Genomic DNA, 22,153 nt, shown 5'->3' on the forward strand with positions numbered 1-22,153 from the left:
TGGACCCAATCCCAAAAACCAAAGGCCAATATCTCTCTGATACATGGATGCTAAAAAATAATAAGGGATGGGGGAGGGAAGAATAGAAGTTCATTGGATTAGACAAAGGTTGAAGAAAAGGGAGGGAAGATGGGAATAGGAAAGACAGTAGAATGAATTGGACATAACTTTCCTGTGTTTATATATGAATTCATGACCTGTGTAACTCCACATCATGTACAACCTTAAGAATGGAAAGTTACATTCCATGTATGATATGTCTACTGTTATGTATATCTAAAAAAGAATAAAAATATTTATAAAAACAAAGTTTGGGTTATGAATATTTCTGACAGACAAAAAGTTAGAGAATAACTTGTCAAAATGAAATGCAGGGGCTGGGGAGATAGCTCAGTCAGTAGAGTGCTTGCCTTGTCAACACAAGGCCCTGGGTTCGATCCCTAGCACCCAAAAAAAAAAAAAAAAAAAAAAAAAAAGAAATGCATTTTGTAATCCATACATAGCTCAAGAAATGCAATTTGAAGCCCTATGTACCCTTCCCCATCTTATTAATCTTGGTTGTGATGTCCACTAGGGATCCACTGCAAAGTGGCATCCCTATCCCTTATCTATAGGTACTAGTGACGCCTCCCCTTCCAATCAATCACCAAGTTAATTACTTTTGCTACTTCTTTGTTTCCACCATTACTGCTTTTCACACGTACCAACTCTTATTTGGATTACTATAATGACCTGCTAACCAAGTTCCCTGCATCTGCTTACCCCACTCCATCCAATCCCACACTGCAACCATTATCCTTAAAACCTTTCAATAGCTCCTTTTTGCTCTTAGGATGCAGAAAAAATGGCTTACATGGTATGCAAGGTTTCATATGGCTTTGTCCCTACTCAATGCTCTAGTTCTCTCAGTTCCTTGTAACCCCCAACTCCTTCCCACCACAGAGCCTCTGCACATGGGATTCCTCCCTTATTTTAAAAAATATATTTTTAGTTGTTGATGGGTCTTTATTTATTTACTTATAGGTGGTGCTGAGAATAGAACCTAGTGCCTCACACATGCTAGGCAAGTGCTCTACCACTGAGCCACAACCCCAGCCCAATTCTTTCTTTCTTTAGGTAAGCTTTCCTGGTGTCCCAACTGGTTATTCCTTGGCATGTGTCACTTTCACAACTTCACACTTGTGAGGTTAACTGATTAAAGTCTGTCTTCCCTAACAGGACAAAGACCCAAAAGTGTTAACCTAGCAAAAAATTTGCTCAACAGATAACAGCCGGGCTGGGGTAGAGTGCTTGCATGGCATGTGTGAGGCACTGGGTTCGATTCTCAGCATCACATATAAATAAATAAAATAAAGGTCCATTAACAACTAAAAAATAAAAAAAAAAAAAAAAACAAAACAAAAAACAGATAACAGCCATTGCATATATAACATGCTTAGGCAATGTTCCCATTCAACATGTATTAACTCACTTAGGCCCTCCCAAAAGCTTTATGAGGAAAGTACAATTATTAGCCCCATTTTACATTAAGAAGAAAGTAAGTTACGCAGGCTAAGAAGAGATAGAGCTATGAAATGAACATAGGCAGTTTCTGGAGACTGAGCTCAATACTCATACTATAGTTTCACCATCATCTGTTGAATGCAGTATCTTGTGAGTACTTTTGATCAAAAGCACCATCAGTAAACTCAGATCAACTAAACATTTCATTTGGATCTGGTGATTTGCTTTTGTTTTAGTGCTGGGAATGGAACCCAGGGCTATACCCTCAAGCCCAGGATCTAATGGTTGACTGGAACTTTACTGTCAAACTTTTATTTTCCTAGGATCTAATTTCAGATACTTTAAAAATCCATTTGAGGCTGGGGATGTAGCTCTGTGATAGAGCACTTGCCTACCATGTACAAGGTCTTGGGTTTAATCTGCAGCACTGCTAAAATGAACAATGAACGAACAAATGAATGTAAAGAATTAATTTGTCCTCACTGGTATTACCATGACTGATGTTGGGGTAGAGGGAGTGGTCTGGCAAACTGCTGGAAGGCAGGAAAAACTTGACTGAGAAGCAAGTAGTGGATCATCTGTAGTGTGAGTAATCCATGGACGGGCAATTCAAGAATCTTTTTTTTTTTTTCCCCGCGGTACTGGGGACCGAACTCAGGGCCTTGTGCTTGCGAGGCAAGCACTCTACCAGCTGAGTTATCTCCCCAGCCCAATTCAAGAATCTTCATGGATGTCACCTCGATATTCATCAATTTATGACACATTTACACACAGGGCCTTTTCCACCATTAGCAGATAGTGCTCAAGTCTGGGGTTAGGGTACTATTAAGCCACAGGAAATCAACTAGTCACAATGTGGTGTGAGGAATGAACTCCCTATGCTTCTAACTTCAGAACTGCAAAGATATCAAGAGCAGAGAAAGATCACTTCTACTGTGAAGAATCAAAGATAAATGGCTAAGCTTTCCTAATTTTTCCAAATTTGGGGATGTCCCCTCAGCAAAGACTGACTTGCAGGTTTTCCCAGTATGGTAGTGTAGGGCAATTATTTCATAAGCTCAAGCTATATAGTAGAGAGTTCTATAAGCCAGCTACATCCAATTCATCTTCGATCAACAAAGTGAAATGTAACAATTCGGGAAGTTTTCTTTTTCCTTTCTCTCTCTCTTTTTTTCCCCCAGTGCTGGGGATGGAATCCAGGGCCTTGTGCATGCATGCTAGGCAGGTGCTCTACCACTAAATCCCCAAGCGGGCCTTGAACTTGGAATCCTCCCACCTCTGTCTCAGTCGCTGGGATTACATGCAAGCGACCGGCCAATTACGGAAATTCTTAACCTGGAGCCCACGTACCAATGTCAGAGGAAGTCAAGAAACCGCACATTTTCTTCACAGGAATTTTGCTAAGAAAACGCTTTCCTGAGTTCCTAAGACTAAAAAAGACCAAGAACCACGATTCTTTATGCCTGTAAACACGTTCATTCTGGTTCAAGGTTATGCCTCTGTAGGGGCATCTCTGAATGGCAAAAGCATTTCCATTCTGTAAAGTACCTGATAACTATGGACGGAAATCTAAGACCATCCTTAAATGAGACAAGTGAGACCATAACAGTACAGGTCTCAAACCCTATGAATAGGCCTAAGGGGCCTCGTTGGAGGGAAAGCGAGAGCCAAGGAGCAGTCACGAACTCGAGTCCAGTCTTGGTCAAGTTACTAACCCGCTGTGCGACCTATACAAGTTCCATACCCGCTATATACTTTCCACGTCCGCGCTTTGGAAGTAGAATCACATGGTCTTCAAAATCCTTTCCAGCGAAAGTCTGATACCAAGTAGACCTAGCTAGTAAAGCAACTTCATGTGGGCGCGGTACACAACTTTAACGGTTCCCCCTACCCATCTCAGGGCGGCGAAACCCTTGCTCAACACGCCCCTCAGTGCACTTTCTTGACCGCAGCCCAAGTGGTCCGCAGTCAGCTCCACCCCTTCCTGGGGGCGTCCCATAGTGCCCCGCGCTCCTAAAGCGGCGGGGCGCCTCCCGCCTTTCCGCGCCCGGACCCCGAACTCCTCTCCCCAGTTCTCCTGGGCACCCTGTCCTATCAACGTCCAGTATCCCAGCCAATCACGCGGATTCCGAGACATGCCTTCAGCCCACCCTTCTGCCCGCGCTCAGCCTGTCCGAGCTCAAGGCCTTGACCAAGCCAATCCAATCAGTGGCCGACTCTCACCTGCCCCACCCCAATGTCCCTCCCCTCAGCCAATCCGCGCGCCTCATACCGCATCCCGCCCAGCCAACCCGGACCCTAAAACCTGCGGACGAATGGGCGCAGGGCGCCCCTTCAACGAAGAACGCCTGGCCAATTGGGGATTCCGCGTGGCTACAGTGGCAGCCAATCGACGTGGAGCGCGGTGCCGCCGCGGAGAGGTCCGGCCCGAATATCCCTCCGCCTTCCTCCCTCCCTCTCTCTCCCTCCCCGAGAGCCGCCGCTCACTTACTGCCTCCCTTCCTTCTTTCTCCCTCCGCCACCCGAGCACCAGCCGCGCTCTGAGCTGCCCCCGGGGTCCCTCCCCCGCCGCCAGAGAAGCAGCTGCCGCCGCCGCCAGCAGCACATTAGGAGGGCGGAAGGAAGAAAAAGAGGGGAGGAAGGAAAACTGGGGCGCCTGTCCAGAGGGAGCCGGTGAATGGGCTTGTGGTGACCCCCGCCCCCCACCCCACCCTCCCTTCCCACCCGACCCCCAACCCCCATCCCCAGTTGGAGCCGCCGCCCGAGAGCCCGGACCGTCGTCGTGGGAGGAGTCGCCGCCGCCACCTCCGCTATGGAGCTGATCACCATCCTCGAGAAGACCGTGTCTCCGGGTAGGACGCGGGGGCCGGGGGTCGAGCTGAGGTGATTGGGGTGGGGGAGGGGAGCACGGCCCCTCTGACCCTGCTCCGGTTCCCACTTTCCTCCCCCCAGATCGGCTGGAGCTGGAAGCGGCGCAGAAGTTCCTGGAGCGTGCGGCTGTTGAAAACCTGGTGCGTGCCGTCCCGCCGCGCCCCATCCCGCCGCGTCCCCATCCCTGCGTGCGGGCCTTCCCGCCCTCCCGGAGGCCCAGGCCTCGGGAACCCACCCCGCCCCATCCCGTCCCCCTCCCCCCCGCCCGGTCCAACCTAACCCCGCCTTCGGGAAGCCGGTGGGTGTGTCCCGCCCTGGGCCCCGCGACTGGCCAATGGCGTAGCGCGCCGGGGTGACTGCTGCCCAATCGCCGCGCGGCCTGAGGGCGGCGGTGCAGCGGGAGGGAGAAAGAGGGAGGGAAGGGAAGTTAGGTTGCGCGGCGCTGCGTGTTCAGCAAGGGTGGGGGTGGGGGAGCCGGGCCTAGGGGCCATGTGGAAGCTCTGGGCCCGCCTGCCCGCCGGGTGCGGACCGAGGCCGGCTTCTCCTTCCTGTCCCATGGCCCCTGTGACTCTCTCCACCTACTTCCCAGAGTTCTACCCTTTCCTATCTCCCTTGGTCTGTGCTTATGGCCAAGCTTGGCACCCGACTGCCTCTGAAACCATTTCCAGTAATATTTTTCCTTTTGCTGCCCGGTTATTACCCTCCTGAGATACATATACGTGTGTGTGTGGGTGGGTGGGTGTACACATACACATATATATTTGAACTTAAGTGAGTAGAGATTTGATCACTAGGAATCTGCATCCAGACAACAGACAGGCTCATCCTTGAGATCAGGCCTATTTCCTGATAAAATCCCAGAGGAAAGTTCCTGTCTTTCATGTTTTCAAATTTAAGGGGCACCAAAAAAAGAAAAGGAAAATAAGTCTGCCAAGGACTGGACCTTTGTTTATATTAAAAAAAAAAAAAAAAAAAAAAAAAGTGGAGTAGATTGGTTAAAATAGGCTGGTGCCAGAAATGTTTCTTTTTAGTGTCCCTCCCTTGTTGGGGGGGGATGGTGAGGACAGGGAAGGGTGGATGATACTTCAAGTCTTTTTAATAGGTAATAAGTCTAAATAACACTGTAACCGAATGTGTTCTTTTGCCATATCTTAGCACAGTAATGTCAACAACGACAACAAAGTGACAAGGCTTATAATATCCAGACTGCCTTTGAATGATTTTTTTTCCATACATACATGTGCTAGCTTTTACTAACCTTTCTATCCTTTGTCTAGGAAAGATTTTCCTCCTGCTATAGGCAGATAACTCCATTAAGAGTATATTCCTGTTTCTGCTTTTACTAATTTTTTAAATTCTTTAATGATACATAATAAAATTTTGAGGAATTACTTTCTTTGCTATGATCATAGAGCTTGTTAGCAGTAAGAAATTGTATCTGCTTTTGGGCTTCTATTAACTTTCCTCTTTTTGGTAGGACTTTTTTGGTGTGTGTGAAAATTTTTAAACAAGGAGTAACTTTGGGGACCTGTGCATTAGAAAAGATTGAGTATACTTTTCAGGGATCCAGTATGTTTAGTATATACTCAATCCTAAAATGTGTAGGACATTAACTGTCATATATGTAAAATCATTTTCCTTGGAACAACTTCCCTTGCTGTTTTTATCTTATCAGTTATTCCCTAATTCTGAGTACTTGTTATCATTTTTCCTTATAACTGCTTTTTTCATTTTTCCTCTTTTGCCAAACACCCAAAATGTAGAGAACTAGGCTTCTGTGTCTTTTGGAGACTAGAATCTACGAGAATTTCCCTCTTAACAAAGATTACTTGCTTCCATGAGAAAAGCTGCCCTGAGTATCATTCTTTTGGGGCTAGCATCTTTATTTAGAAAAAAAATTTTACTTTTCTGCTCTGTTGTAGTCCTTCAACAAATATTTAGTACCAAATGAGTACTAATGTGAAGATGGGACAGTAAGGGTGATTGTAATAGGAAATCTTAACTCGTTAGGTATGAGGCTGCATACTCAGTAATATTTATAGAGTTTGTTTTTGATATGTGGTCTTGCCGTATTACCCAAATTGGCTTCAAACTCTTGGACCCAAAGTATCCTGATTCCCGAGTGCTGGAACTATAGGAATATGGTACCATGCCCAGCTTTTAGTTACAAATTTGATGTTTCTGAGGTGTTGACTTTCCCACCCTCACTCCCCATCCCCATGGTTTGGTGCTCTGTAAACTATCCACAGTTGTTGAAATTTCCAAGAGATTTTCATTCACAAATGCATCTTTTCTTAACAGCCCACTTTTCTTGTGGAACTGTCCAGAGTGCTGGCAAATCCAGGAAACAGTCAGGTTGCCAGAGTTGCAGCTGGTCTACAAATCAAGAACTCTTTGACATCAAAAGATCCAGATATCAAGGCACAGTATCAGCAGAGGTGGCTTGCTATTGATGCTAATGCACGACGGGAAGTCAAGAACTATGTAAGTAAATTGCACCTCTTTTTGGTCATAATGCCTAGGGAATAAGAAACATCTTAGTTCTTTTGTCCTTTGCTTGGGACAGAGCTTGATAGTGTGACATTTGTGGGTTCTAAACTCTACCTGAAGATAAAAGCTTTGTATTTGGTTTTACTGTCTCTCAGTTTGGCTTATCTGTTGCTGGATTGAAATCCTTTATCAAATAACTGAGGTAGTCTGCAACAGTTTGGGAGACTTTAATTAGATCTCTTTGAAATGCAGTAGTGAACTATAAGAATCACTTATAGAATTTGCATGTATATCTCCAGCTGGGGGATGTACCTCACTGATAGAGCACTACGTGCCTAGCATGGCCCTAGGTTTGATCCTCAAGAGCTCACCCCCAAAAGTGTGTGTGTGTGTGTATGTGTATTTGTATTTCTAAACTCTTCAGAAATTCTGATTTAGAAAGCCTAGAATAAAGGTTGGGTATTTTTTACTGTCATCCATATGATTCTTTCATGGTCTACCAGCTTCCAGCTCCTGTTGAACTTCTGTAGTAGATAGATCTCATTATTTGCTGGTTTAAGCTTGGCATTGTGTGAAATCAGAAGAATTAAATGATCTCTTGGGCCTTTCAAGCCCAAAGAGTGTGCAAAATGAGTGTGACGTTAATGATGCTTTTATCTACTTAGCAAATTGTGGGAAACTTTTTTAAAACTTTTGACTTTTTCCCAAGATAAAGAATGAGATGATGAATTTTGAGGAAAATTCAATGTCCTTTGTTGCTTTGCATCATAGTGTTCTTACTTAATTGTTGAATTAGAAATCCATAATTCTAGCTCGAGTATAGGATATAGAATATATAGACAGGTTTGGGGTAGGTTTTGTTTTTTTTTTAGTGAAGTTCTTCAGTGACCTGTGTTATGTGGATAAGGCCCAAAGGGCATTAAGTTAAACATCTGTGCAGTCATTTTGTCCTAGGTATTTGAAGAGAAAGCTGTGGGTAATTCCCTGGGCAGGTCATGGTTATACTCCACATTTGCTCTTTCTTGATTCTACATAGTAAGTAGCTTTAGGCAAATTAGTGTCCCTTAAGGCAAATACGTCTCCGTAGTTGTGTGCCTCCTTTTGCAGTCTTCCAGTTAGGAAAGCTGGCTGACTTTTAATCTTTTTTGGCGTGTGTAAAGCTGTTTCAGTCCACACCGAGTCTGCAATTTTTGGCACATTACTCTTGACACTTCTCTTTTTTCCTTTTGGGGATTGAACCCAGGGGCTCAACCACTGGAGGTACATCCTAGTACACCTGTAATTCTGGAAGATGGAGACTCAGGTGGATCGCTTGAGCTCACAAGTTCAGGGCCAACCTGGGCAACATATTGAGACCCTCTCTTAAAAAGAAAAAAAAAAAAACCATTACCTTGGGCTTTTTCCCTTTCATAGTATACCTAGTGATTACTCTTAGTGTTGGTGGTCTTGTATTTTTTTTGAGATGGAGTTTCTATGTTGCCCAGGCTGGTCTCATTTCTGATGATTGACTACTACTATAGTGTCACCCCTAATTTTAAAAAAGAAGGTTTTCATTTCTCAGAAATTGGATATCTCAGGCTAGGGTTGTGGCTCAGTGGTAGAGCACTTGCCTCGCATGTGTGAGGCACTGAGTTCAATCCTCAGTACCACTTAAAAACAAATAAATAAAGGTCCATCAACAACCACAGCTAAGAAATATTAAAAAGAAAAAATAAAGAAATTGGACATCTCTAGCATCTAAGTTACTTCAAGTAGTATTAACAAAGGGTCTTCTAAAAGCAATTTAAAGAGATAAAGGGAGCTGGGGCTTGTAACTCAGTGGTAGAGCACTTACACGTGTGAGGCACTGGGTTTAATCCTCAGCACCACATAAAAATAAATGAATAAAGATATTGTGTCCATCTACAACTAAAAAAATATATATTTCAAAAAGAAGAAGATGAAGAGATAATGGTAAATAGGATTCAGTATGCTTCACATATGTACCACGGGCCAACATTAGCAGGGGGAGGGAAGGTGGGAGAAAGGTTGCTTAGTGATTACTAAATTGTAGGTATATTAGAGAAATAGTTCTGGGGTACTATTATACAGTAGGTTTTCCCTAAATAATGGTAACGTATTGTTTCAAAAAAGCTCCAAGAAAGGATTTTGAATGTTTTTACAATGATAAATATTTAAGGAAATGATAAATGTTTATATAATGATAAATGATAATTATTATAATGATAATTTATTATAATGAAAAATGATAAATGTTTAAGGAAAATGATGTCTACTCTAATTTGAACTTCATATAATGTATCCATGTATTGAAGCTTCAAATGGTACTCCACAAATATATTAAATTTTTGTCAATCAGAACTTCTTCATAATTAAAGTCTATCTATGCCCGCCCCCCCCAAAAAAAAAAAAAAAAGTACTCTGGACTTTAATAATACCCATTTAGCCCCTGGGACAATTCAGTTCATTTTTGCCCTCACTATATTATGTGTCTTTAACATAGTTTTTGTCCATTCTCGCTCTGCTATTCCTTGAGAAGAAAACTTTAAGTCAAATTTATTACTGGGTAAAACTGGTGGGGAGGGTGAGGGCAGACAGGGATGATGATATACTGTGTAAGAGTGAAAGGTGGGGAGTTCATTATTAGCTGATAGTTACAAAGCAGGGTACTAAGTGACCTGACCCAGTCAGCAGAGCTGGCCTGAATATCTGGTAGCTATTCTTTGTCCTGTGTTCATGCCAGGAACAGTTAACTGTTTGCCTTTGAGTGGACTGGGGATTCTTAGTGCATTCATTGACTGAAATTAGCTGATCATGGTAATGATTAACACTGGGTCAATTGTGGCTTCATTCTTTATCCTAACCTGTGACTTTACCCCTTACATAAATGCTTGAGTGATTACCACTTCCAATGAGATATATTTAATGACAAATGAATCTTGTTTTAATTGGCATATCTGGGTAACTGTTGGGATCTGTCGGTGGTAGAGAGAACGGTTCTTTTATTCTTGGGCAAATAGAATGAATTCTTTGAAAAATAAGGATTCATTTTTAGGGTTTTGGTAGCATTAGGAACTCTGTTTCCACATTTAGTGATATTGCTTAACCAAGGCCTTTCTGTTTATGTCACTCAGAGTGCTGGACTATTGGTAACTAGAAGGAAGGTTTATTTCACGTGTTACCAATAAGTAGGATTTCTTCCTTGAATCAGGTTTAGACAGTGTCTTACTGTGAGTCAGACTCACTTGAGTGCCCACATTTCTTTCCACTAAACAAGGCAATGAGCATCCTTCCCTTACATCACCATCAAGGAGCCTGGAAGATTTGTGTGTGTGTCTTGTCTCTCTTGATCAAACCCAGGACCTTGCATGTGTTAAGTAAACACTGTGCTACCAAGATATATCCCCAGCCCCAGGAAAATGAATTTTTTCCCCATTTCTTTGGTCCCTGCTGTATTTTTTATTTTTTATTTATTTATTTTTTTGCCATCCTCCTGCCTCAGACACCATAGTAGCTGGGTTATACAGGCATGGGCACCATACCTGGTTTCCCCCTTTAACTTTTCTTTTTTTTTTTTTTTTTTTGTGGTACTGGGGATCGAACCCAGAGCCTTGTGCACACAAGGCAAGCACTCTTACCAACTGAGCTATCTCCTCAGCCCTCCCCCTTTAACTTTTAATGCTGTCTTTCCTACTGGTTCCCCCTTAACTTTTTTTTTTATTATTATTTTTAATATTTCTTGTTGTCAATGGGTCTTTATTTTATTTATTTATATGCAGTGCTAAGAATCAAACCCAGTGCCTCATGCATGCTAGGTGAGAGCTCTACCACTGAGCCACAACTCCAGCCCTCCCCCTTAACTTTTAATACTATCTCTCTTACTGGTTCCCCCTGAACTTTTAACCCTATCTCTCCTAACCACTAGTTTTGTACTCTATTGAATGTTTCAGTGAGGTATGTGGTTTTGAAGAATTCCAATTCACAGCAGGGGATGGTTAGTTTTGCTTTTAGGCTCTGGGGAATGTTGATTTTAAAGGTGTTGGTACTGGTTTTGGTTTTGTTTGGTTGGCAGAACTCACACTGATATGAGGTGTGGTGGAAGGCAAAATATGCTGAAATTATTGCAAATTGACAAATTTTGTCCTGTTTTCCAGGTTTTACAGACTTTGGGCACAGAAACTTACCGGCCTAGCTCTGCCTCACAGTGTGTAGCTGGTATTGCTTGTGCAGAGATCCCAGTAAACCAGTGGCCAGAACTCATTCCTCAGCTGGTGGCCAATGTCACAAACCCCAACAGCACAGAGCACATGAAAGAGTCAACATTGGAAGCTATTGGGTACATTTGCCAAGATATAGTAAGTGCTTGCCTGGTGTATTTAATATATGTATCTCCGATTCCCTCTAGCTGTGACATGCATGATATTAGGATTACTGTATCAGATTATAAAGAAAACCAAGCTGCTGCAATGCTTTGAAGTAGAATTGCTTGTTAATTTAGATCTCTATTCTTATAGTTCTAATGGTGCACTGAGTAAAGAAACATGAGGGTCACAAACTCAAAACATGACCAGGGATGTAGCATGTAGCTCCATGGTGGCTCATTTCTTTAGCATTAGCAGTGCTGTGGGTTCTATTTCCAGCACTGGAAAACAAAAATAATGAAATTGAAATCCTTATGTTTGGAGACTTTTCTTTTTTTTTTTTTTTTTTTTTCCAGAGTTGAGTATTAAACCTAGGGACCCAAGCATGTTAGGCAAGTGCTGTACAATGGTGCCTACACCTTGAGGATAGTCTAATCTGGAGCATCTCTGAATTGGGATCCTCAGTGTTCCATGAATTCCTGGGTGCTTTTTTATTTACTACACTACAGAAAGATCTGCCAGTTCTTCCAGCAGGTGGTCTATACACCAGGACCACAGCACAGCACTTTAGTTGCAGCCCTCCTAGGATTATTATTGCCCGTGAGGTTACTACTCTTTTTTTTTTTTTTTTTTGTACCAAGGTTTGAATCCAGAGGTGCTTAACCACTGAGCCACATCCCCAGCTTTTTCATTTTTTTATTTTCAAGACAGGGTCTTGCTAAGTTGCTGAGACTGGTTTTTAACCTCTGTTGCCTGCCTCAGCTTCCTGAGCTGCTGGGGTAATGGGTGTGTGCCACTGCACTGGCGTGAGGTTATTACTCTTGATAACTGTTAAATGTAGACTTCATGTAGCAAAGAAACTCAACAGCACTTGACTTGGACATAGATATACCTACACGTATTGTATTCAGGTATTGATCCTTGGCCCTTAACTATTCTGAAACTATTTGTTACAGGTGATGTACATTTGCACAAAAGGAGAAAAAGCCAATGTTATTTCATGCTCATAGTCATTATGCTAAGAAATCAGAGAAAGGGTTGAGATTAAATTTTTAGTTCAAGTTTTGTACTACTAGTCCTCTGGGATATTTTGCAGCTACTTTGCAGTGCTGTCCCAAAATGGAAATGTGTGGAAAAGATCACAAAGTCATGATACTTGACTCCAGTGCATTTTACAGTTAAAAGGACTACTGATTAGTCGTGAGCTTGTTATTACGTTCATTGCATTTCTTTGCTTGTTTTAGGACCCAGAGCAGCTACAGGATAAATCCAATGAGATTCTGACTGCCATAATCCAGGGGATGAGGAAAGAAGAGCCTAGTAATAATGTGAAGCTAGCTGCTACTAATGCACTCCTGAACTCATTGGAGTTCACCAAAGCAAACTTTGACAAAGAGGTAAGTTTAATAAAATTTGCTATGTTTTATTGGTGCCATTATAATTATACATAACTGGGATTCATTATGCCACATTCATACATGCACATAATTCAGTCTGTTTTTTTTTTTTAATCTCTTTTATTTGTGATTTATGAATTGCTGCAGTGTCCATTCTAAAAAATAGAGTATAAGCCCAGTAGGCAACAGAACAGTGATGAGAGCAAGAATACAAAATGGTGGGGAATAAATTGATTAGTTAACATCAGTTTATTTTAGGTTACTCAATCTCTTTTTTTTTTTTTTTAATAGTTTTAGTTTTAGATGGACACAATACCTTTATTTTGTTTATTTAGGGTTTTTTGTTGTTGTTGTTTTTGTTTTTTTAATGTGATGCTGGGGATTGAATCCAGTGCCTCACATGTGCTAGGCAAGTACTCTACCACTGAGTCATAACCCCAACCCCTTGATCAGTCTCTTTCCATAGTATTTTCCTTTTCTTTTAAAAATTTTCATCCTTTTTTTTTTTTTTTTTTTTTTTTTTATTCTTAGTTGTAGATGGACACAATGCCTTTTTTCATTTTTTAGGTACTGGGAATTGAACTCAGGGTTACCTGACCACTGAGCTACACCCCAATTCTATTGTGACAGGGTCTCACTGAGTTGCTTAGCGCCTCGCTTTTTGCTGGGGCTGACTTTGTATTCTCAATCCTCCTGTCTCAGCCTCCTCCACTGCCGGAACTACAGGTGTGCACCACTGTGCCTCCAGTAGCTTTATTTTATTTACTAATGTGATACTGAGGATCAAACCCAGTGCCTCACATGTGCTAGGCAAGCACTCTTACCACTGAGCCACACCCCAGCCCTAAATACCATCTTAATAGTATATTTACCTGGCACTGGAACCAATCTTCAGAGCTTTCTCATCTTGCAAAACTGAATCTTTGTACACATTGTACAACAACTTCCTCAGTCCCCACTTCTCCCTTTCTTAGATGCTGACGATTGTCATTCTGCTTTCTATTTCTGTGAATTATTTGACCCAATAGAGACTGCATACAAATGGGATCAAATAATTTTTGCCTTTGTGCTTAGCTTATTTCATTTAGCATACTGTTTTCAAGGTTCATTCATGTTGCTTGTGTCAGAATTGCCTTTTTACGACTGAATATTTTGTGTACATACACTTTTAAAATGTTTATTGAATCATCCATTTGGATTGCGTCCACCTTTTGTCTGTTGTGAGTGATGCATTTGTGAATGTGGGTATACACCTTTCTCTTTGAGACCTGATTCTTCTAAATATATATCCAGAAGTGCAATTACTGGATCGTATTGTCTGAGGATTTCTGTATTTGTTTGTTGACGCTTTTTGCCATCTTATAGCCAGAGCAAACTGCAATTCTAATTGAATAGAAAGTAGGGGTTTTTTTTCCTTGTAGACTTCAGAAGAGTTGGGAGGGTAGCAAATGAAGTTCATTACTTTGTTCTCCCTTTACTCAGCAACTTGATGAGGAATTGCTACCTCCCAGAAAGCAAATTTTGGCCCCTGAAACAATACAGATGTTTTGAATTCTCTTAAATTTTAAATACAAGGAGATTCGTTTTTCCACATGTAGGTTTTTGTTTTTTCTTTTAGCTGATCACTTTTATTTAAACTTTGTGACCTACATTATTGTTATTTCCTGCCTGCAGTCTTGTTAGTGAAAGTCATCTTGGGGATTAAAAGATTAGGGACCTTACAAGGCAGGTCATATAGCAGACACTGGAGGCAAACTATGTAGCCTCTCATAGTGCCATTACCGCCTCAAGGAATAGTTGATGGATTGCACCAGGGTTGTATGGGGCCCTGAAGGAGCAGTAGGTTTTTCCTTATATTGAGAATTCAGGAATCTTATTAAGTATGGTTTATAATTTCCTAATCTCTATTCTTTCTGCAGTCCGAAAGGCACTTTATTATGCAGGTGGTCTGTGAAGCCACACAGTGTCCAGATACAAGGGTAAGTGTTTGGTCAGGGGAAAAAACTGGGCTCTTACATCCTAATGTAATGTTAACTCTAATGTAGAGTTTGAAATACAGGAATCAGTGGATTAAAATGATATTTGAGAAATATAAAGAATTTTTCTCCAACATATTGGAGAAGAGGAAGGAAAAGTACTACTTGGAAAGAACATAATGGGAGTTGTCATTCTCTTAAGTTGTTAAAGGAGAGAGAAATGGTGGGGCTGTTTTTGCCATTTGAAACAGGATCTCAACAAGTATCTGAGTCTGGCATCAAACTTATGATTCCCCTGTCTTGGTCTCCCAAGTTGTTTGTAGTGATAACATTACCCATACACAGCTTTGGCCCATTAGAGTCTACTGTAGCAGATTGTTATTTTAGTAAATTATTTAATCTACTCTTCTTAAAAGGTACGAGTGGCTGCTTTACAGAATCTGGTGAAGATAATGTCCTTGTATTATCAGTACATGGAGACATATATGGGTCCTGCTCTTTTTGCAGTAAGTATTTCTTTTTTTCTTTCTTCCTTTCTTTTCTTTGTGTGTGTGTGTGTGGACTGGAAATTGAACCCAGGTGTATTTTTTATTTTGAGACAGGGTCTCACTAAGTTGCTTAGGGCCTCATTAGGTTACTAAGGCTGTCCTTGAACTTGTGATCCTCCTGCCTCAACCTCCCAAGTTGCTGGGATTATAGCATTAGTTCTATTTTAGGTGATGTGAGCATCTAACTGATGGCAGGGGTCATTATTCTTAATTTCTATTTTGTAATTCTGTAATTTTTTACTTAATATTGTGAAATCAATAAAATTCCTTGTGTGTGTGAGTGTATATTTAAGCTTCTCAGTGGTGTGCCAAAAAAACTTGTGCTATCTTTGTGTTGATGAAAGGAGTATATTTTGATAATCTATTTCCTGTTTCTTTCATTTCAGACCTAGCTTTCATAAATTATGTTTTTGAAACTTGAATGGAATATCTGGTTAAAGAGGAGGGTCTAACTTGAATCAGTACTTATTTGAGGTCTGCGGTGTCATGTTTTTTCTCTTAAGATCACAATTGAAGCAATGAAAAGTGACATTGATGAGGTGGCCCTACAAGGGATAGAATTCTGGTCCAATGTCTGTGATGAGGAAATGGATTTGGCCATTGAGGCTTCAGAGGTGAGCCTGAGAGAGCATCACTATAGGGGGAGTGCTATTCTTATTGGGCTTGAAAAGTATTTCCATTTGTAGATACTCTGAATTTTTTTTTTCTTCCCTATAGCCAAACCTCACAAAGGAGACGGATCTATAATGAGGCAGCTCCTGTTTTTGTAGATAATCTGACATGATTTATTGTACATAATAGTATTGGTACTATGAACACAAGGGGGCAGCAGGCAGGCAGTTTGCTAAGATGACACCTGATGCTGAATTATTTTCTTTCCGAAGTCCTGATGCAAGCACAGGATGTGTAATTGATAGTTTACTAACTGATGAAGGAATCAGTTACACATAGGAAAGAGTAGTTCTGCCTTCAGAATCTGTGAATTTAAGCTTTGTTTCCAACTTTATTTGTCTACATGCACTTCCAAAACAACAGCCTTAATTTTGGCATCCTTATGTAAACTTGATGTATCTCTTAATTCGAAGAACACCAAATGTCAGGTTGTTAAACTGAGTTGAGCTTGTGAAGAAGAATGTAATTTCTAAGGTTGCCTTGGTCCTTTAAAGATTTTATGTATAATCAAAAAGAATAACACTCAAGTAAATGAAAAAGTGAGCATTTCCAAAGATCACAGAAAATATTAACCATTGGCCCTATATATTTGTCACAGTCCCTGGGACAGCTCTCAGTGTATCCCTTGAGTATTGTAGCTTGTTTACTTTTGTCTTAGAATTTGTTGTACATTTCTCCAGGCGGCAGAACAAGGGCGGCCTCCTGAGCACACCAGCAAGTTTTATGCCAAGGGAGCACTACAGTACTTGGTTCCCATCCTCACACAGACACTAACTAAACAGGTGAGTCTCCTTCCAGATCTAACAAGGTAAATTGTGAAGCCATATTTAGGGTGGGTTGGTTTGCTGTGGAACAGTTTCCATGGAGGAACTTGGCAGCCCATCAACTAGTTGATATTCTGTTATAGATGACTCAGGAATAACTGAGCTGAATCTTTAAGATCTCCTAGGCTCTGATCTGTGTGTAAAAAACTGGGTCTGAATATCTCGTGCATCTTAATTGGGAAGAAACCACTCACTGTTTTGATATTACTGAGTACTGCTTTATCCACAGTAATAGAAGAGGTGTATTCTGTAAAATTTGCAGTAAAGAAAGGTCGAGGACTCAGCGTAGCTGTGATAGAGCACTTGGCTACGGGGTGCTAGGCACTGAGCTCAATACTTGGCATCAAAAAGGAGGAAAGGTTGGGAGGAGAGATGAATTCACGCTATATATTTTTTAAATGCTGATTAGGTTGGATAAGAGTTGTATCATAACAGAGCATTCTGACCCATAAAAAGAAACTCAACTAATGCAAGTTTTTTGTGAAAACTGTGTCTTCCTTCCCATTCTGTTTTGACTTTATGCATCACAGTTTTTCTTGGTATGATGTTTAGGACAGATTTTTTTTTTTCCCCCACTTTGTTTCTTCTGGTCAAATGAAACATTAACCTAAGAATTGTCAGTGCACTGAGGAAATAGTTAATTTGAGCCCTAGAAAATCTCTTAGTACATGGTAATATAATTTGTTTTTAGGAATGTACATGTTTCAGTGTAACAGTCTTCAAAAAAAAGTACAGATGTGTTTGATTTGAAATGAACTGAGTGTCCTTAAATTTTCATCTCATCTTTCAGTTTTCCAGTGGTTATTTTATCGTTTAGTGTCTTTGCTTTTGTGTACTTCTCTGCCTTGCAAACAAATCATTCTTTATGTGTATAATTTTCTGACACTCCATAGGTAACATGCATTAAATTATTGTGTGGTGACTCACCATAATAGACATACATATGTTCTACTTGAAAGGGAGATCTGAGTAGACTCTCTTTTGCAAGCTTTTTATTGAAATAAAGAATAACTAGTATCCTAGGGTTCTTTGTGACTTTTTCCTAGTCACTAACTCCTTCATTTTCCTGACCTTCAAACCCATAGGTAGATTTTGGTTGATTTTTGAAATTTATATAACCAAAATATAAATATAGAGCTGGGGTTGATCAGTGGTAGAGCGCTTGCCTAGCACACATGAGGCACTGGGTCCAATCCCTGGTGCCACATAAAAATAAATAAAGGTATTGTGTCCATTTACAACTATGAAAACATTTTAAATAATAAAGTCATGAGATATACGTGTGTGTGTATGTGTGTTTGTGACTTATCCTTGTTATAATTTGTTCATTCTCTATTGTTATAAAGGCTAAGCTGTGGTATTTCTGGAAGAAATTTAAAAATCAGGGTTTTAAGTTTTATTTACTATCAGGAAGCTTAAATTCTAAAGGTATTTGGGAGTCATCATAGAACCTTTTGAATAAAAGTAATTCTTTGAACAAAAACTCACCTAGTGCCACATTTTCGCCAGGATGAAAATGATGATGATGATGACTGGAACCCCTGCAAAGCAGCAGGGGTGTGCCTCATGCTTCTTTCCACCTGCTGTGAAGATGACATTGTGCCACATGTCCTCCCCTTCATTAAAGAACACATCAAGAATCCGGATTGGCGATACCGGGATGCAGCAGTGATGGCTTTTGGGTGTATCTTGGAAGGACCAGAACCCAATCAGCTGAAACCACTAGTTATACAGGTAAAGCTGAGGGAGTTTTGAAAGTATTAGGGAAGTATTTATCATTTCAGTTTTATACTTGCGTGTGCTTTCATTTTTAAAAAGGAAGCTATAAATAATCATTCACAAAGGTTATTTCTAGATACTTGCTATCAGTTAAGTATTTATATTTCTTAACTTTTCAAAATTATGTAAGTTGGGCTGGGGATATGACTCAGTGGTAGAACACCTTGCCTAGTACGTGTGAGGTCTTGGGTTCAGTCCCCAGCACTGCCAGGAAAAATAAAAATGAAATAAAATTATATGTCATAAATCCAGAAACTTTTGGAAAATGCAGAAAATACCAAATAGAAAGTCATGCTAATCCCAATGCCTAGGGATTACTCTTAACTAAATATTGATCTGTGCAGCTTTATTCCTTGAACTTGTGTGTATAAGAGGATGTAAGTAGTCTTTTTCTTTTTTTGGTATCAGCTGTTGAACTCGGGCACTCAACCACATCATCCCCAGCCCTATTTTGTATTTTATTTAGTGACAGAGTCTCACTGAGTTGCTTAGCGTCTTCCTAATGCTGAGGCTGGCTTTGAACTTGCCATCCTCCTGCCTCAGCCTCCTGAGCTGCTGGGATTACAGGTGTGTGCCATGGCGTCTGGGTGCAAATAGTCTTATAACTCATTTTTTTAACATATCGTAAACATTTCTCAATAATTAATTAATTTACTTATCTTAAATCAGGGTCTCACTAAGTTGCTGAGACTTAGCCTTCTAAGCCACCGGGATTATAGGCATGTGCCACCACACCCAACTAATTCTTTTTTTTTTTTTTTAAATGAAGCATCTCGCTATGTTTCCCAGGCTGTCCCCAAACAAACTGCTGGACTCAGGCAATTTACTGCCTCAGCCTCCCCGGTAGCCAGGACTATAGGCATGCACACTGCTCCCAGCTGCCCTATAATTTGAGATAATTTTAGTTGTAGGTGGACATAATAACTTTGTTTTATTTATTTATTTGTATTTATGTGGTGCTGAGGATTGAACCAAGTGCCTTACATGTGCTAGGCAAGCACTCTACCACCAGCCCTGTCCTATAATTTTTAATGATTAATTATTCCCTCTTTTGGACAAAATTGACATGTAATAATACATGTGTTCATTTTGCTAATATAAATGATCAGTTCATATGATTGACTGTAGAACTTGCAAAACTCAGTCTTTTGGGATGTAGTCAGTTGTCATAACCTGCATTCTAAGTAACTCAACATAAACTACTTAGAAGCATGCATACTGAACTCTTAGTAGAATTCCACATTGGAATTTGGTGAAGAAAGAATTTTGTCACGTTTCACTCTACTGTTTTTATTTGATAAATGCTTCAGGCGCATAAAAGCCTCTTGGTGCTATTTTGAGTTAAAACCCACCCATCGGTTTTTTCCTCTTTTGAGTATTAAATGTGAATTTGTTCTGTTTTACTGTATTTTCAGGCTATGCCAACCCTAATAGAATTAATGAAAGACCCCAGTGTAGTTGTTCGAGACACAACTGCATGGACTGTGGGCAGAATATGTGAATTGCTCCCTGAAGCTGCCATCAATGATGTCTACTTGGCTCCCCTGCTGCAGTGTCTGATTGAGGGCCTTAGTGCTGAACCCAGAGTGGCTTCAAATGTATGCTGGGTAAGGGATTTTCTTCCTGGTGAGCTTGCCTGAGTCATTGTCAAGAAAATAGGAGGTGTGGGAGAAAAGTGGATCTACCTCACTGGAAGGCTTTCTCTGAATACCATCTCTTTTCTAATTTCTTCAATTAAAACGTGGGAGAGTTGCCTATAGCAGGAGCTCAGTGGGAACTGTTGAATCATGGTGACTGTTCTTGAAGCGCCTAGAGCAGTCATGGCAACCAAGTGGGGAGGCTCTCTGGACTTTTCTTCTTTGAATTGCTCCAGGACAAGAAATTTCAATTAAGGTAGAGAGTTGTTGGCTACCATTGCCAAGAAAGGGACCAAAGGGAATGAAGGTAGGCGGTTTAAGTGCTGAGTCAGTATAGACTACATATTGGGGGCCTTTGGGGAGGAAGTTGAAATAAGGAAGGAGTGGGGCTAAAAGCCTGTGAATGAAAAACTAACAGCATTGGTAAGTGAAAATAGTATGATGATTAAAAGAGTTAGACAGATTTATGAGATAGGACAAGTAGACAATATAAATGAGTAGATGTTTAATTTTAAAGATATCTATAAAATGTATTATGATGACCTTGACAGAAAAAGTTTGAGCTCCATTAGCATTGATATGTTTGTATGTCAGTTGGAGAAAATTGCTCGTGGTATCTGCTTTTCAGGCATTCTCCAGTCTGGCTGAAGCTGCTTATGAGGCTGCAGATGTAGCTGATGATCAAGAAGAACCAGCCACCTATTGCTTGTCTTCTTCATTTGAGCTCATAGTTCAGAAACTCCTGGAAACCACAGACAGGTAACTGATACTCCATAGAAGTGGGTGATGTCACTGCACATGGTACCACCCATATGTAGTCCTAGGTACTCAGACTGAGAGAAGATAGATAGCTTGAACCCAGCAGTTGGGGAACAGCTTGGGCAACATAGCAAGACTCTTTTTTTAAGTTGTCAATGGACCTTTATTTTATTTATTTATATACTGTGCTGGGAATCAAACCCAGGGCCTCACACATGCCAGGCAAGTACTCTACCACTGAGCTACAACCTCAGCCCAGTTCTGTATTAAAAAAAAAAAAAAAAATCGGTGATTTCTTTTCTCATGCAACTCCTGTTGCCCTCTGTGGAGGATAGTAATGTAGAGGGATAGGACAGGATTTTACCTGCTCTAGGGAAGTTAAAAGAATCCTGTAGTAGATTTCATTATTTGTTTAAATAAAAGAATGATAAACTATGCTAGCTTGAGATCATTAAGAAGCCCCATCAATTTGCAATATTGAAAGTTGATGGTGGGAGTATTTGGTAATGGTATAGAAGAAATGGTGGCTCTCATGAATTTTGATTTACACAAGATCAGTAACTGTCATTTTATGATATTGGATGAAGAATTAATATTTATACAGTTGATATATAAATGAGCTTTTGAAATGTTGCATAAAGGGATTATAAATTTGGAACACGCCTGTAACTGCCGTGGCTTGGGAGGCCAGGGGAAGTTTAAAGCCAGCCTCAGCAACTTAGCAAAACTGTCTTAGAATAAATTTAAATAAAAAAGAGCTGGGGATATGGCTCAGTGGTTCAATCCCTGGTACCCCCAAAAAAAGTTTGGGACCCCTTTATTGATTTGTTTTGTGTATGTTACGTCTAAAGCTATGAGCAAAGTAAATGATTAGGTAGGGACTGGATTTAAAACCTTCCCTGTTTAGTTTATCCTGACTTCCCTGTTCGAGGTTGTATGAAGAAAATTAGTGTATCTCCTCAGCTATTCAAGCAACCTCTTTAGTTGTCTACATGGGGTTTTTTCCCCCCCTATACTTATAGCTCATTGTCAAGGGTCATTGTACATTTTACATGTTTAGAGACCATCATAAACATAACCAGTGGCTCAAAGGCTTATTTTTGTCGTTGTTGTTCTTGTTGTTTTTAAGTTCTGATTTCTAGATATTATGTTGCCAAACGCACATCAGGTCTACAGTTGTACCAGTTTCTGGTTTCCTATTTTTGGAAAGACACTGTCTACATTCCAAAGCTTCTCTGTCCTTTCTCCACAGTTGAAGCTTTAAGCTATTTGCCGGGCGGGGGAGATGGTTCAGTCGGTAGAGTGTTTGCCTTGCAAGCACAAGGCCCTGGGTTCG

At 40.7% G+C, this 22,153-nt stretch overlaps 1 protein-coding gene across 3 annotated transcripts in view; it reads left to right on the forward strand.

The window, feature by feature from the left end:
- Window positions 1–4,022: 4,022 nt before the first annotated feature.
- The window catches only part of KPNB1 (karyopherin subunit beta 1), a gene marked incomplete at its 3' end in the record, with an annotated part of 28,201 nt that continues 10,070 nt past the window's right edge, over window positions 4,023–22,153 (forward strand). For 2 of the 3 annotated variants that reach the window (XR_013762949.1, XM_079134724.1), the window contains exons 1-12: window positions 4,025–4,355; window positions 4,456–4,514; window positions 6,676–6,858; window positions 11,019–11,219; window positions 12,470–12,622; window positions 14,542–14,601; window positions 15,015–15,104; window positions 15,650–15,760; window positions 16,499–16,600; window positions 18,152–18,376; window positions 19,837–20,028; window positions 20,687–20,817. Coding sequence is in view for 2 of the 3 variants with exons in the window: in XM_079134724.1 (XP_078990850.1) it covers window positions 4,316–4,355; window positions 4,456–4,514; window positions 6,676–6,858; window positions 11,019–11,219; window positions 12,470–12,622; window positions 14,542–14,601; window positions 15,015–15,104; window positions 15,650–15,760; window positions 16,499–16,600; window positions 18,152–18,376; window positions 19,837–20,028; window positions 20,687–20,817 (1,547 nt within the window). Of the gene's footprint in view, window positions 4,356–4,455; window positions 4,515–6,675; window positions 6,859–11,018; window positions 11,220–12,469; window positions 12,623–14,541; window positions 14,602–15,014; window positions 15,105–15,649; window positions 15,761–16,498; window positions 16,601–18,151; window positions 18,377–19,836; window positions 20,029–20,686; window positions 20,818–22,153 lie in introns of all 3 variants that reach the window. The other variant, XM_079134723.1, reaches the window with a different exon arrangement.

This window comes from Sciurus vulgaris (assembly GCF_902686455.1).
Source record: "Sciurus vulgaris genome assembly, chromosome: 3".
NCBI classification, from domain to species: Eukaryota; Metazoa; Chordata; class Mammalia; order Rodentia; family Sciuridae; genus Sciurus; species Sciurus vulgaris.